Raw genomic sequence first — 15,540 nt, forward strand, 5'->3', positions numbered from 1 at the left:
GCCCTCACAGCTGAAGGGAAATATTGACTGGTTACTGAATACCTTGATATTGACCTGGGGTAGGTTAGCAACATGGAAAAATCACACCACCCTCTGTCCTTGAAAAAAATGCATCTGCTGTAAATTGAATGATGGGATACAATGGTGAACAGCTGTTTGTGAGATCCAACTAAAATGTGCAACTAATCACTGGAATGATGCAGAAGTGTCAAATTTCAAGGTCAGAGGACCTTGAAAGCCACTGACACAGTGAGCAATGCTGTGAGGTGTGACATCTTTGACAACAAGGGCAGAAGGGTCAGTGACCCTCTATTCGGATAGTCACATTCTCCTGCTGCACTGCGTCCCATCATGTCTAGGTAGAATTTATGCTGAGGATACAGCCTTCCTTTGCCCTTCCCAACCCTTTATGCATCTCCTCTCTCATGCAAATATTCAGTGATGTTCCCTTCCTCGAAGGAAAATACTCCCCATTGTGACCATACTCCCACTGATAGCTAGTGCCTTCTGTGTGCTCAGTTTCCCCTGCCATGCAAATATGGTCTGCAGTCTTGCCCTTTGCTTATACCCCAGGAGGATGGCAATCCATGTACAGGCTGAGCACTGACTGGGTTCTCCTCACTATTTATGCTACGCCATAGCCACCTACTTTCCAACAAGCGAGCCCGACTTTCTCTGGGAAAGTGTGCCTGTTTTCATGCGGCCTATGTGGCCCTCTATGAAGATCTGAACATCCCCACAAGAGCTATTTAACAATGTTAATTGACGTTCATCATGGATCAGGAAGAATCATGGGCCATACCTATTCCTGACCTTAGTGAAACTGGCCAGGACCAGGAACAACATCAAGTACAAGCTGGTACTTGTACCATCTAATCCCTTCAGCGGGCACACGTTAAAAGTCAACTCAACAGAATATTCTTTGTACTATTGACTCCAAGAAGTCTTTATAGTTTCTTTCTTCCTAATAGTAATGGCAGATATTGGTGAGTATGAAATTTTAATACTTTCACAGCCATGTGACATAACTTTTGATTCACTGTGTGCATGCTTTACAGCTACTGCAAAAACCTAACAAACATGAATTTCAGTAAAACAATTTGTGGTGCTGAATTTCATCATAATGTAGCATTCAATTTGTTTGAAAGCTTTGGGCACCATTTATTATTCCCTGATGTCAACTGTAAAACAACAGTAAAAATTACATTGAAGTATCAAAACGTTTTCATTCTTAATTTTATTGAACATAAAAAAAATAAACTTGCCACTCTCTTACCAAGTCAAAGGGCTGCTCTCTTATTAAAGACTGATGGTAGTTTAGCCTGAGGGTCACTCTGCCTCAGGTGAGCAGAGAGGCCGAGAAGGACAGTCCTTCATGGCAACCTCTGTCAAAACAGGAATGGAACCCACACTGCTGGCATCACTCTGCATTGCAAATTAGCGATCCAGCCAATTGAATAATCTCATTGAATTAAGTCACACAAGTGATGAAAGGTTTACAGAATGATAATCCTTGGCATTCTCATATCTTCCAGTAACACATTCAATAATTAATAAAACAATACTGGTCATTCGTATGAACTGTAACTGTATTCCATGATGAATTAGCAAGCAGAATTCTTTTCTGATATCTTGCAAAACTGCAGCCTGATCTGTAGCTGCATCCTGTGTTTAATGAGGTACTGCTTTAGTGAATTCAGAACATATGGGGGAAGACAGAAAATGGGCCGTGTTACTGCATTGAACAAACTGCTACACCAGGGTCATGAATCTGATAACAGATTAATTAAAATAGGATTATCAGGGCTGAGTCTAGTGTTGAATTTATCAATTCTTCAGGAACATCTGTCTATCAAAACACAAAAATACCACTCTGTATTCATGAGGGCCATGGACAAGGTCTCTTCCTGGGGTGGGGGAGGCCAGAACTACAGGGCATTGATTTAGGGTGAGGTGGGAAAGATTTAAAAGTGACCTAAGGGGCATTTTTTTCACTCAGAGGATGGTGTGTGTATGGAATGAGCTGTTAGAGGAAGTGGTGGAGACTGATACAATTACATTTAAAAGGCATCGGGATGGGAATATGAATAGAATGTTTAGAGGGATATGGGCCAAATGCTGCAAATGGGACTGGATTAATTTAGAATATCTAGTCGGCATGGATAAGTTGGACTGAAAGGTCTGTTTCTGTGCTGTACATCTCTATTAAGAGACTGCTGGACATGCACATGGACAGCAGTGAATTAAGGGGTGCGTAGGTTAGGTCATGTTATTTTAGATTAGGAATAATCTTCGGCACAACATCATGGGCTAAAGGGCCTGTTCTATGCTGTACTTTCTATGCTCTATGTTCTATGACTCTAGTTTTCCTCCAACATAATAGGCTCTATGTCGGAAAATGATCTGACAATTCTTCACGTTTTTCAACCCCAAACTCTAATCCGTCCTCTACACAACTGAGAATTGTTTGTAATTTATTTTAATTTCTTCATATAGCCCAGCACTCAAGATATCCGTAATAACTTAGGAATTCTTGATTTGCAGACATTATTCAGTTGTAACATGTCCGTGGGGCACAGAATAAAGCTATTCTAAGAAGTAGGCTTGAATAAAAAAAATTTATCTAACCACATTTTTTCCGGGTATACAAGATTATGCACCATAGTAGAAATCAGTTGGGTTTTACATTTCAAACTATATTGAAAATTAAACAATGAGTGTATTAATCAGATGAGTGTGTTCTGTTAACTTCAGAATTACTCCAAAACTTCAAAGCAAAACACCTGCATATGGTGACATGATATCATGACATTAATCTCAGCGAATTATTTCAGCACCTTTCATACTCAATGTTATTGTGAAAGCAATGATATGTGGCCTGTTATATCTACCAAATTTCAAGAAAATACAACATCCTGTCACAAAGATGCAATGCCTTTTAAACAGAATCTGTATTCACTCCCTACAAGATGGTAGCACTAAATGCTGCCACAGCTTCGCCATTCAGATATTAATAAACCACATTAGATCAACCTAATTATCCTGTCTATTAAAAGGTGATTTCATCAGTGACAATCATTCAAGATGTCTGTAAAACAGAAAATTAGAAGTTCATTTGAACATGCTCCTCAGGATTGATCTCCAATAAGTCAATGACCAGCAAAATGGCAAATAGTCTCACCAGCCTATATGTCATATCTACCTGCTTAACATGCCAATTGATTTTAGTTGGACTTACTGTTAATGATATCACTGCAGTCCATTTAATGAAATAGCACTCCTAGCTCCTGATGGTGGACGTAGAAGTCAGAAATTTCAGCACGAAGATTAGCCTACTTTGCACATTTATTTTTTCCCTAATGAGCAGCAAACATGCAGGATATGCTGTCTTTGAACATATAACTACCTTTAGATGAAAGGAATGACTGAAATGTATTCATTGTGATTCAGGTGTAATTTAACAGCACCAAAATGCACTTGCAATGTAATTCTACTTGTGAGAATTCACCAATAACTAAGTGATTAATGATCACACAGAACTATCTACTTAAGATTCAATTCCTGATCTAAGCTCAACTGATTTCAGCCATTCAAAGATTTGAAGAGCTACAATGGGCAAGAGGACCAATGGACAGAAAGGTAAAATTTACATGATTCCTGCTAGGGATTGGACACTAGATGACATAGCAGCTGCCACTTCCATATAATGTCAGGGGGCAGTTGCAACTGTAGTAACTAATCCTGTGGCTGCAATAAAGAGGACAAGGTAAATGAGGGAAAAATGAGTATACAGTCAATGGTAAGACAGTGGGAAGTTATGGGAAATGTGCAGCTCAATTCCTAAACTGTACACCAGTTATGTGCCTCTCTGAAGAAAGCAAAAATTCATAAAACCAACACTGAATTGAGGTCAAGGTTTAAATGGGAATGATGGAAGTGCCAAAATATGAACTAGGAGACTGTTGCATGAAGAATTCTGGCAGGATATATCCCAGGAGATTAGTTCGAGAACTTACAAGGAAATTTCAGAGGAACCTGAAAGGAAATCACTTGTGCATTTTTGGGAAGCTCCTTTGGAAGAATTTGACAACCTAATGTAAATGATTAATAAAACAATAAGCCAGTTGGCATAGTGGCTCAGTAGTTAGTACTACGGCCTCATGGCGCCAGGGGCCCAGGTTCAATTCCAGCCTCGGGCGACTGTCAATGTGGAGTTTGCACATTCTCCATGTCTTCATGGGTTTCCTCCAAGTGCTCTGGTTTCCTCTCACAGTCCAAAGGAGGTGCAAGTTAGGTGAACTGGCTGTGCTAAATTGTCCATAGTGTTCAGGGATGTGTAGGTTAGCTGCATTAGTTAGGGGAATGAGTCTGGATAGAGGGGAAGGGATGGCCTAGTGGTAATAATCACTGGAGTGTTAATCCAGAAACCTAAGTAATGTTCTGGGCAACCAAGTTCAAATCCCACCACAGCAGATGGTGAAATTTGAATTTGAATTTTCCCAGGCGGCACGGTGGCACAGTGGTTAGCACTGCTGCCTCACAGCGCCAGGGACCTGGGTTCAATTCCCACCTCAGGCGACTGACTGTGTGGAGTTTGCACGTTCTCCCCGTGTCTGCGTGGGTTTCCTCCGGGTGCTCCGGTCTCCTCCCACAGTCCAAAGATGTGCGGGTCAGGTGAATTGGCCATGCTAAATTGCCTGTAGTGTTAGGTAAGGGGTGTATGTAGGGGTATGGGTGGGTTGCGCTTCGGCGGGTCGGTGTGGACTTGTTGGGCCGAAGGGCCTGTTTCCACACTGTAAGTAATCTAATCTAATCTAATACTCCTCGCAGGGTCAGGATAGACTTGTTGGGACAAATGACCTGTTTCTACACTGTAAGGATTCTATAATTCATATTTTAATACTATAATCACTGTATCTTATCTACATGGGCTTTATATTGCTCAAAGTAAAATATTTTGGCAAAAACTGTGCTATTGTGAGCTGCATTAAATCCTTTGTGTGTGGATCTTTTACTGATGAAACCTAAAAGCCAAAACAACGGAACTTACATGTGGATTGAAGAACTGAAGCAGCAGGTCCCTCCATATCTTGTAGGCGTGGGTACACCGTAATCTTGTACAGAGTATTGGGAAAGAGTAGTCTGAAACAACATGTGTCTTGGCCTGCATGCAAAGTATTTTCCTGTATCTTTCCATCTATAATTGAACAGAGAGGATATTAAAGATAAAGATGTTGCTTGTCTAAGGGGACAACATTGATGAGTTAGTTTGTCTTGTAATTTTCAGTTTCTGATGGATATTATTTTGACAAATATCATCAGGGACATTATAATGATAACTTCTGTGGAAATTCAACACTAGCTAAAGATGTCACTTGTCATTTCAAATTTCCACTTGCTCCCACTCTGATCTTTGCAGCCATGGTTTGCTACAGTGTTCAGGTGAAGTTCAATGTAAGCTCAAGGTGCAGCAACACCTCTTTCACCCCAGCATTCTAAAACCTTCTGACCTCAACAATGACTTGAACAACATTAACTTATTATGGTAGGCTTCTTCAGATGGTACTTTAAAATTATTTATTCATGGGATGTCAGCATAGTGAGTTGGACCAGAATTTATTACCCAGCCATTGAAAATGGTGGCGAGTTGCCTTCTTGAACTGCTATAATCCATTTGGTGTACTACATCCATAATGCTTTTAGGGAGTGAGTTCCAAGATTTTGACCAAGCCACATTAAATTGTGGCTGGTGGGAAATGGTTCACATGTGGTCATTAAAGGTCTCAATTGGAGCAAATTCAGACCTAGGCATTGTCAGTCCGACCATTTCTTTTTTGTTTGATGATTCAGTTTTGTCTCATTTTTGTTTCATTGTTTCATTTAAATATACAATTTATAGCCATTCACACCTGAAGTAGACACTGTTTTTGTTCTTTTCTATCCCCATTACCATTCATTTTGGTTTTTGTATTGTGAAACCTTTTGTCACATAATTACCGACCGCTGCTAGGAAAAGGTCTATTATTCATCATTCTTCTGTTACACTGTAACTTGTGTGTTTTACACTTCTTGTGTACTTTATGCTGTATACAATTGTGTAGTTTGTGCTGTCCATGTAGCATCCTCGGTCCTGGAGGAACGCTGTCTCATTTTTACTGTAATAACACCAGTTTCTGTGTGTAATTAAGAACCTTGTTACAGGACTGTTAAAATATCTTCATTTTGATGCTTTCAGCTGTTGGATGCAGTTTTACTTTTGTTTCTGTCTGTAATCACACCTAAACTTGACTAATCGTACACAGAGAACAGAACATGCGTAACAAAGACACACGTTAAATACCAAATGACTGAATGTTATACATCCACAGTGGTTAGCACTGCTGTCTCACAGTGCCAGAGACCCGGGTTCAATTCCCGCCTCAGGCGACTGACTGTGTGGAGTTTGCACGTTCTCCCCGTGTCTGCGTGGGTTTCCTCCGGGTGCTCCGGTTTCCTCCCACAGTCCAAAGATATGCGGGTCAGGTGAAGTGGCCATGCTAAATTGTCCATAGTGTAAGGTAAGGGACAAATGTAGGGGTATGGGTGGGTTTCGCTTCGGCGGGTTGGTGTGGACTTGTTGGGCCGAAGGGCCTGTTTCCACACTGTAAGTAATCTAATCTTTGGGCAGCATGGTGGCACAGTGGTTAGCACTGCTGCCTCACAGCGCCTGTAGACCTGGGTTCAATTCCCGACTCAGGCGACTGACTGTGTGGAGTTTGCACGTTCTCCCCGTATCTGCGTGGGTTTCCTCCGGGTGCTCCGGTTTCCTCCCACAGTCCAAAGATGTGCGGGTGAATTGGCCAAGCTAAATTGCCCGTAGTGTTAGATAAGGGGTAAATGTAGGGGGTATGGGTGGGTTGCGCTTCGGCGGGTCGGTGTGGACTTGTTAAGTGGGCGGCACGGTGGCACAGTGGTTAGCACTGCTGCCTCACAGCGCCTGTAGACCCGGGTTCAATTCCCGACTCAGGCGACTGACTGTGTGGAGTTTGCACGTTCTCCCCGTGTCTGCGTGGGTTTCCTCCGGGCGCTCCGGTTTCCTCCCACAGTCACAAAGATGTGCGGGTCAGGTGAATTGGCCATGCTAAATTGCCCGTAGTGTTAGGTAAGAGGTAAATGTAGGGGTATGGGTGGGTTGCGCTTCGGCGGGTCGGTGTGGACTTGTTGGGCCGAAGGGCCTGTTTCCACACTGTAAGTCTAATCTAATCTATCATACTTCTTCTATTTGCTCCTTCGTTCCTCCCTCCACTTGCTCAAAACCCCTATTTCATTTCTTTCTATGCTCAGTTCTGATGCAGGGTCCTTGACTGGGAAACACTAACCCACTTTCTCTCCATTTGTGCAGCTAAGTATTTCTATCCTTTTGTGTTTCTAATTCTGACAAATGAGAGTGTGCTCTTCAGAGGCTAGGTGCTTTTCAAACTGAAGCATTGGGTAACAGGAGTGCAGTGTGACTGTATTATCAAAATTTCACTCTGAACATCAGTTTTTTTAGCTTGAGTATTCAGTTGCCTTGTATTTTTAGCAGGCGAAAGTGAGGATCGCAGATGCTAGAGACCAAAGTCGAGAGTGTGATGCTGGAAAAGCACAGCAGGTCAGGCAGCATCCGAGGATCAGAAGAATCGACGTTTCAGGCAAAAGCCCTTTGTCAGGAATGAGGCTGGGAGCCTTGGGGGTGGAGAGATAAATGGGAGGGGATAGGGCTAGGGGGAAGGTAGCTGAGAGTGCAAGAGGTGGATGGAGGTGGGGGTCAAGGTGATAGGTCGGAGGGGAGGGTGAGTGTACAGGTGGGGATGGAAGATTGACAGGTGGGACAAGTCATGCGGACTGTGCTGAGCTGAAAGGTTGGAACTGTGATAAGGTGGGGGAGGGAAAATTAGGAAACTGGTGAAATCCACATTGACGCCATGGGGTTGGAGGTTCCCGAGGCAGAAGATGAAGCTTTCTTGCTCCTGGCATCGGGTGGTGAGAGAGAGGCGGTGGAGGAGGCCCAGGACTGCATGTCCTCGGCAGAATGGGAGGGGGAGTTGAAGTGTTCAGCCACGGGATGCTGGGGTTGATGGGTGCAGTTGTCCCGGAGATGCTCTCTGAAGCATTCTGTGTGGGCGTCCTGTCTCCCCAATGTTGAGGAGACCACATCGAGAGCAACAGACACAGTAGACGATGTGTGTCGAAGTGCAGGTAAATCTGTATTGGATGTGGAAGATCCTTTGGGGCTTTGGATGACGGTGAGAGGAGAGGTATGGGTGCAGGTTCTGCACTTCTTGTGATAGCAGGAGAACGTGCCAGGAATGGAGAGTTGGAAGGTGGCATGGACCAAACAAGGGAGTCATGGAGGGAATGGCCTGCCTGGAATGCAAATAGGGATGGGGAGGGAAATATATCCCTGGTGGTGGGGTCTGCTTCTGGGTGGCACAGGATGATGCAATATATCTGAAGGTTGGTGGGGTGAAAGGTGAGGACTGGGGGGGGGGTTCTGTCCTTGTTATGATTGGAGGGGTGGGGTTCAATGGCAAAGGTGCGGGAAGTAGAGAAGATGTGTTGGAGGGTATCGCCAACCACGTGGCAGAGGAAATTGCAGAAGGAGGCTATCTGTGATAATTTATAGTGGAACTGGTCCTCCTGGCAGCAAATGCGGCAGAGGTAGAGGTGTTGGAAATTAGGGATAGCACTTTTTACAGGAGGCAGGGTGGAAGCAGGTGTAGTCCAGGTAGCTCTGGGAGTCTGGAGTTTGTAGGATATGTCTGTATTGAGTCAGTCACCGGAAATGGAGATGGAGAGGTCCATCAAGGAAAGGGAGACATCTGAGATGGTCCAGGTGAACTTGAGGCTGGAGTGGAAGGTGTTCCTGAAGTTGATGAAGTGTTCAGCCTCTTTGTGGGAGCACAAGGTGGCACTGATGCAGTCATCATTGTAGCGGAGGAAGAGGTGGGGAATACTGCTAGGGCCCACCCAGGTGCACATGGCTACCGCTTTGGTCTGGAGGGAGTGGGAGGATTCGAAGGAGAAATTGTTGAGGGTGAAGACCAGTTCAGCCAGTCAGATGAGGGTGTCAGTGGAAGGGTACTGGTTGGGTCGGCAGGAGATGAAGAAATGGAGGACTTGGAGGCTTTCCTCATGGCAGACAGATATGTACAGGGAATGGATGTCCATGGTGAAGATGAAGCATTGGGAACTGGAGAAATGAAAGTTATGGAAGAGATGAAGGGCATGGCTGGTGACCCGAACGTATCTGGGGAGATCCTGGACCAAGGGGGACTGGACCTTGTCAAGCTATGCAGAGATACGTTTGGTGGAACAGGAGCAGGCTGAGATGGTGGGTCGACCGGGGCAGTCAGGTTTATGAATTTTGAGTAGGAGTTAAACTAAGTGGTGTGGGGTTCCCAGACGCTGAGGTTGGAGGTCGTTGCTGGGAGATCCACATAGGTGATGACTTTGTGGATGGTCTGGGAGATAACAGTTTGGTGATGGGAGGCGAGGTTATGATCGAGGGGCAGTAGGAGGAGGTGTCTGCGAGTTGGCGCCTGGTTTCAGCAGTGTAGATGTAGGTGCGCCAAACTATCACTGCACCCCCTGGAAGAACGTGTTGTCACAACCACCTGATGAAGGAGCAGCGCTTCGAAAGCTAGTGCTTTCAAATAAACCTGTTGGACTATAATCAGATGTTGTATGATTTTTAACTTTGTCCTTCCCAGTCCAACAATGGCTCCTCCACATCATGTTGAGCAACAAGACATTGGTGAGACCACACAAAGTGTACTGAGTACAATTCTGGTCAACCTGCTATAGGAAGGATGTTATTAAATTGGAAAGGGTGCAGAAAAGGTTTAGAAGATTGTTATCAAAAGTAGAGCATTTGAGTAATAAGGAGAAGCTAGATAGGCTTGGACATTTTGCCTAGAGCATAGGAGGCTGACGGGTAGGAGACAACATTTTCACACAGGGGATGGTGTGTATTTAGAACAAACTGTCAGAGGAAGTGGTAGAGGCAGGCATAATTACACATTTAAAAGACATTTGGACAGGTACCTGAATAGGAAAGGTTTAGAGAGATATGGGTAAAGTGCAGGCAAATGGAACTAGTTCAGTGTGGGGAAACCTGGTCAGCACGAACGAGTTGGACCAAAGGGTCTGCTTCCATACTGTATGACTCCATGACTCAAAATCTTTGTGAACAAATGAAGCAAGTGCTACCACTTTCAAAGGTGTGTCTACATTTATAAGGAAAACAGTTAACGAGGCAAAGGAACTTGCTTGGAAACAATTCTAAACAGTAAAAAAATGTTAATTACAAGCTTCAGTTTAAAATACATCCAGTGAATTCTCTGAGCAAATGTACCTTTCATGGACTCTAAGACAATCCTGAAAGTTGAGGATTGAGGGTGTCCTTCCCACTTAGCACACATGCTGGTCAACTGGACCTGATATGTATGAAGATCAGTTACATTCAAGTACACTGCAAAACAAAACAACCGCTTTAGGTTATGAGAGATTCGCAAAATCTTATAACAGCCTTTAAAGAATAAATGGACAGTGCTGCTTCCAATGCTAGATGATAGTATTCTGGAAAATGTAGGAGAAATAGAATTAATTGAATTGTAATTGTTGTTTATGTTAGGCTTCCAGCAATATTAGTAAATAATTTTATAATTTATTGCATAATTTTACCTCAGCTCTCACATTGCCATGATCCCAAATTCAGTTCAATTCAAGAATCACCTTTGTTCTTGCTTCTGACTCCTATATTTCCCACTCCCTAGACCCCTACCCTGAGAGACATATGGCAAACACTAACTTTCATTTCCATGGATGATCCTCTCCAGGATTCCAGGGTGTTTTACCAGCAGCAGACATGATCTCCACCATCGTGCTGCTGAATTGTGGATTTACCAGCCTCTGGCCAGCAGCTACTCATACAGGTCAAAAGCCTGCTAGCATCCACTTACCTGCCTGATTGCCAGGAAATCTAGCAGCATTTCACATCATGATGCGGTATTCATTTTCCTCCTTTGCTCTCTGCTACTTTCAACCTTTACTAGCTCTGCTTCTCCTGAACTTTCTCCTTAGCTTTAAGCCACGAACTTGAAATAATTTAATGCAATTGAGTGAGAGACTTATGGCTGAAGTTATTGAAGCAACTGAATACATTCAAATAAACCTGCAACAAGTTGTCAAACTCCAGTATGATATAATGAATGCAAAACAAAATTTAAATAGCTGAAATAAAAGATAAAAGCAAATTACTGCAGATGCTGGAATCTGAAACCAAAAGAGAAAATGCTGGAAAATCTCAGCAGGTCTGGCAGCATCTGTAAGGAGAGAAAAGAGCTGACGTTTCGAGTCTAACTGACCCTTTATCAAAGGGTCAGTTAGACTCGAAACGTCAGCTCTTTTCTCTCCTTACAGATGCTGCCAGACCTGCTGAGATTTTCCAGCATTTTCTCTTTCAGCTAAAACAAAAGGTCTCTTTCTGCAGGAGATAATCACAATCTATTCCGATGTGGAGTCAGTTCTGCCTTTGGCATTTGATGACAGTCCAACCTCGGAGTGGAATTGCTTTCACTTCAAATTCATTAGGATATTTGAAAGACAATTTTAACTTTGAATGGTTGGCAGATAAAATCGTTAATGGGAGTCGATATCATGGTGCTCTTGTCCTTCTATGAGGGTTTACATTTGAACCCGTTTTTCTAATCAAAAAACAATGTACCCCCTGTAAACTGATGGAATTCGTCTTTAGAGCTCAATTGCTAATTTAACCAAAAGCTTGTAGGAGAAGCTCTCCCATTAGACCAACATAGTGGGAAGATGAGTCAATACGAGAAGAAACTTCAAGTTTGAGATTTCATGTATTTTTATTTCTTTGTAGAGTTAGAAGTAAACATGCTTAGAAAGCCCTCAAAAAAGCCCTAACCCTAACCCTAACCCTACCAAAACCACCTGATGAAAAGGCAGCGCTAGTGCTTCCAAATAAAGCTATTGGACTATAACATGGTGTCGTGTGATTTTTAACTCACAAAAAAGTTTAGCGCATCCTCATTCCCCAAATTTATTGACCCCCTGAATTTCTTTCCGACATTTCTTGTCAGTTTTGGCCCCAGGGCTGAGTTTAAAATCTACTTACACAATCCCATGGTCAGGATAACTTGTTGATTGCCTCAGCCTTCTCCTACACAACTGCCATTCACATTAATATCAGGAATTTAGATTTCTTTGTCTTGCTCATTCACACACAGTCAAAATTAAACTAAAATATTTACCTCTATGTTTTTTGAAGATATATAAAGAGTGGTATTCATAACATTTTGTAGCTAACGAAACTTGCTCCAATCAACAGAGCTGATGGAATAGATTGGTGGGCCCTGGGTAATTACTTGTAATACCCATATTCAGATAAAACAGTAAATTCAGTTGATGACAGCTGACATCACAGTATTCCCCTTAGAATTACATTAATAAAGTCACAAAGATATCAGGAGAACTCTTCATGTTTCAAGCAGCACAGCAGGATCTTTAATTTTCATCTCATAGGCAGAGGTATTAGTTTAACACCTCAGTTTTGACAATGCAATATTCCTTTAGTATCCACTGATCCAAAACATTTGCAGGAGATGCCAATTTTGTTTGAAACCAATGGTTTAGGTGTCTAACCATTTCAGTAGTTGTTCAAGATCCCATGGTACTATTTTGAAGAAGAACAGATGGGTTACACTTAGCATTCCATCCAATATTCATCCCAAAAAACCAACATGAGACATCCATCAAAATTTTCTCATCAATATTATATTTCGGTTTCTGGGACATGCTGTGTGCTAACTTGTTTCCATATTTCTGACGTCATAACAGTAATTATACTCCATTGGCTGGGAAACGTTTGAGCTGTCCAATGGTCATGAAAGGCGTGAAAAAAATGCGAGTTGTCCTTTGATCTTCCAGCCAATATTATATGCTCAATCACTGGAGCCAAGAGTGATCCCTCAACCTTCTAGCTTAGAAGCAGGAATGTTATCAATTGAATGGATTTATTGATAATAGAATATAAACTTTCTGATAATTATGAATTTGTCATTTCTTCCTGCCTATCAAGAGCCCTGTATGCAAGCCATAGGAACTTACAAGTTGTAGCTTTTCCTGTAACAGTTGTGCTGTTGCCATTTGGATAGACTGCAAATACTTCAACATTATATTCTAGGCCAGGCTGCAGATTCTTAATTACTATTGAATCTGCATCCTCTCCTGTCATCACTTCCATGGTTTGATCTGTAAACAAAAGAAACACTATAATTCTCCTCATCTACAATATATTGAACAAAGTAACACTAAAGAATGAGTTAAAGAAATTGGCAGTTAAAGCCACATTGATTATTAAAGATGACACCAAAGCTTAATTCTGAACAATAAAAGGTGAGACAACAAAGATCTGATTGCAAGCACAATAACAGTTAAGACTCAGAGTAGCCTTGTGTTTTGAAGTTAAAGTGCTCTGATAGTTCAGATGGATGATCTTCAAGCATGTTCCTTTTTTAAAGGAGCTGTTATTTAACCACATAAAATATTTCCATCTGCAACTGAAGTAAATAGTCAGGGAAGTGACTATTCATAGTGATTATTGTAGCCCCAGTCAATAGGATTTAGATTTTCAAATGTGCAGCTCATTAATAAGCTAATTCACATGATTAAAAATATAATTAAAATTGCAAATAGAATAATATCCTTTATCCCACTGGAGCTGGGATTAGACATGTTTCAGTTGTGTGGAGCCTTGGTTAGATCACATCTGGAGTACTTCATTCATTTTTCTCCACCATATGTCTGGCAGTACATACTGGTCATCAGTAGTTTACATTACAGATTCAGCAGAATAAAACCACAGTTAAACTCTGAGGACAAATTGTATAAACTTGACTTTGTTCTTTTGATGAGTCATCTAATCAAATCTATTGATGAGTCATCTAATCTAAACTTTTGGGAGAATGCAAAACAAGGTGGCAGAGTAACAAATTTAAAACTACAGTTTTTTTATTCATTCACTAGATCTGGGCACACTAGCTAGGCCAGCATTTATTGCCCAGAGGGCAGTTAAAAATCAATCATGTTGCTGTGGATCTGGAGGCACGTGTAAGCCACAACACATAAAGATCGCAGTTTCCTTCCTTGAATAACATTAATGAACAAGGATGGGTTTTCCCTACAATCAGCATGGTTTCATGGTCATTATTAGATTCCTAATTTCAGACTTTCATTAAAAATTGAACTCAAATCCCACTATCTGCTGTGGTAGGATTCAAACTCAGGTCCCAAAACATTATCCAGGCTTCTGGATTACTCGGCTAATGATAATGCTACTCGGCCATTACCTCCCACTAACGCTACCATTCAGGAATGCATCAAAAAGCAAACTGGGGTAATAGAAATCTGGAACTGTCTCATTTTTTAAAAAAAAACTGAATGATGAGTCAATTGAATTTTTCAAGAACTGGATCCTCAGATAATTTTGTTCAGCAAAAGCCTCCAGACTGTCTCATTTTGAAAAAAAATCCCATTCAATTTGAAACATTTATTTTCTTCTTTCTCTTTCTTTCAAGCCTGTTGCATTTTCCCAATACTCCAGCATTCAGTACTTTGCTTTAATTAAAAATATGAAGTGTTATGGATCACATGGCAGGTTTATGAGATTGAGGTACAGATTTTGCATTGCACGTTTTTCATCCCCTTATTTTCTGTCAACCCCTTTATGAATAAAAGATGTTGAAAAGTGAAACTAGTCTAAACAATTTACATTAGAAGTAATTTCACATGACTCTTTTTCATAAGTTCAAGTAGGCATCACATGCAAAGTGAACTTCCATTCACAATCCTAACCCTGTATTCAAGGTGAAATCCTAACTCCGGAGGGAACCCTTCCACAAAATTAAGGTAAATCTTCACTTACCAGGAGCTGCCTGATAAATCACAGCATATCCTAGTGGTTGTGTGTCAGCTTTATCCCACATAACTCGGAAATGATTGTACCAAACTTCTGAGATACGCAGGTTAGTTGGTGGATTAAATGGTACTGCAGGGATAGAAGTTAATATAGTATGAAATGGTGTATATAATTGCTAATGAAATAAAACTACATAATAATCATATACATAAAAGGAAAGCTTTTGCATTTGATATCATAGGTCCTTAATTGGTAATTTTGTATTCTAACTTCCTTGTATTTGCTTTCCTTCAAGAACTAACCTTCTCTCCTAGAATATATTTCCATACCAGACTGATGCCATGTTTTCATCGTACCAATTTCTGTCTTCTTGAATGTTAATGGCTTTAATATGAACACTGCATTCTTGGAACCTTTATATTAATAAACATTTGCACAGAGTGCTTTTAGAGATCTTTAACATTTAAACAAATGGCATTATTTGCTAAAAGGGATTTGCTGCTTTCACTTGTTCTGAGGTCAGTGGAAACTTAAAGTTTGGAATTTGACTGTGGGACACCAGTAGATGCATCACAAAT

The 15,540-nt window shown here is 41.6% G+C and overlaps 1 protein-coding gene across 4 annotated transcripts in view; it reads right to left on the reverse strand.

Moving 5' to 3' along the window:
- The window catches only part of LOC132822938 (collagen alpha-1(XX) chain-like), a 216,384-nt gene that overhangs the window by 102,512 nt on the left and 98,332 nt on the right, over nt 1–15,540 (reverse strand). For all 4 annotated transcript variants that reach the window (XM_060836364.1, XM_060836363.1, XM_060836366.1 and 1 more), the window contains exons 21-24: nt 14,969–15,091; nt 13,153–13,296; nt 10,376–10,492; nt 5,051–5,197 (exon numbers count right to left, since the gene is read on the reverse strand). In XM_060836364.1, the coding sequence (XP_060692347.1) occupies nt 5,051–5,197; nt 10,376–10,492; nt 13,153–13,296; nt 14,969–15,091 (531 nt within the window). The remainder of the gene's footprint in view (nt 1–5,050; nt 5,198–10,375; nt 10,493–13,152; nt 13,297–14,968; nt 15,092–15,540) is intronic.

This window comes from Hemiscyllium ocellatum, chromosome 15 (assembly GCF_020745735.1).
Source record: "Hemiscyllium ocellatum isolate sHemOce1 chromosome 15, sHemOce1.pat.X.cur, whole genome shotgun sequence".
Lineage (NCBI taxonomy): Eukaryota > Metazoa > Chordata > Chondrichthyes > Orectolobiformes > Hemiscylliidae > Hemiscyllium > Hemiscyllium ocellatum.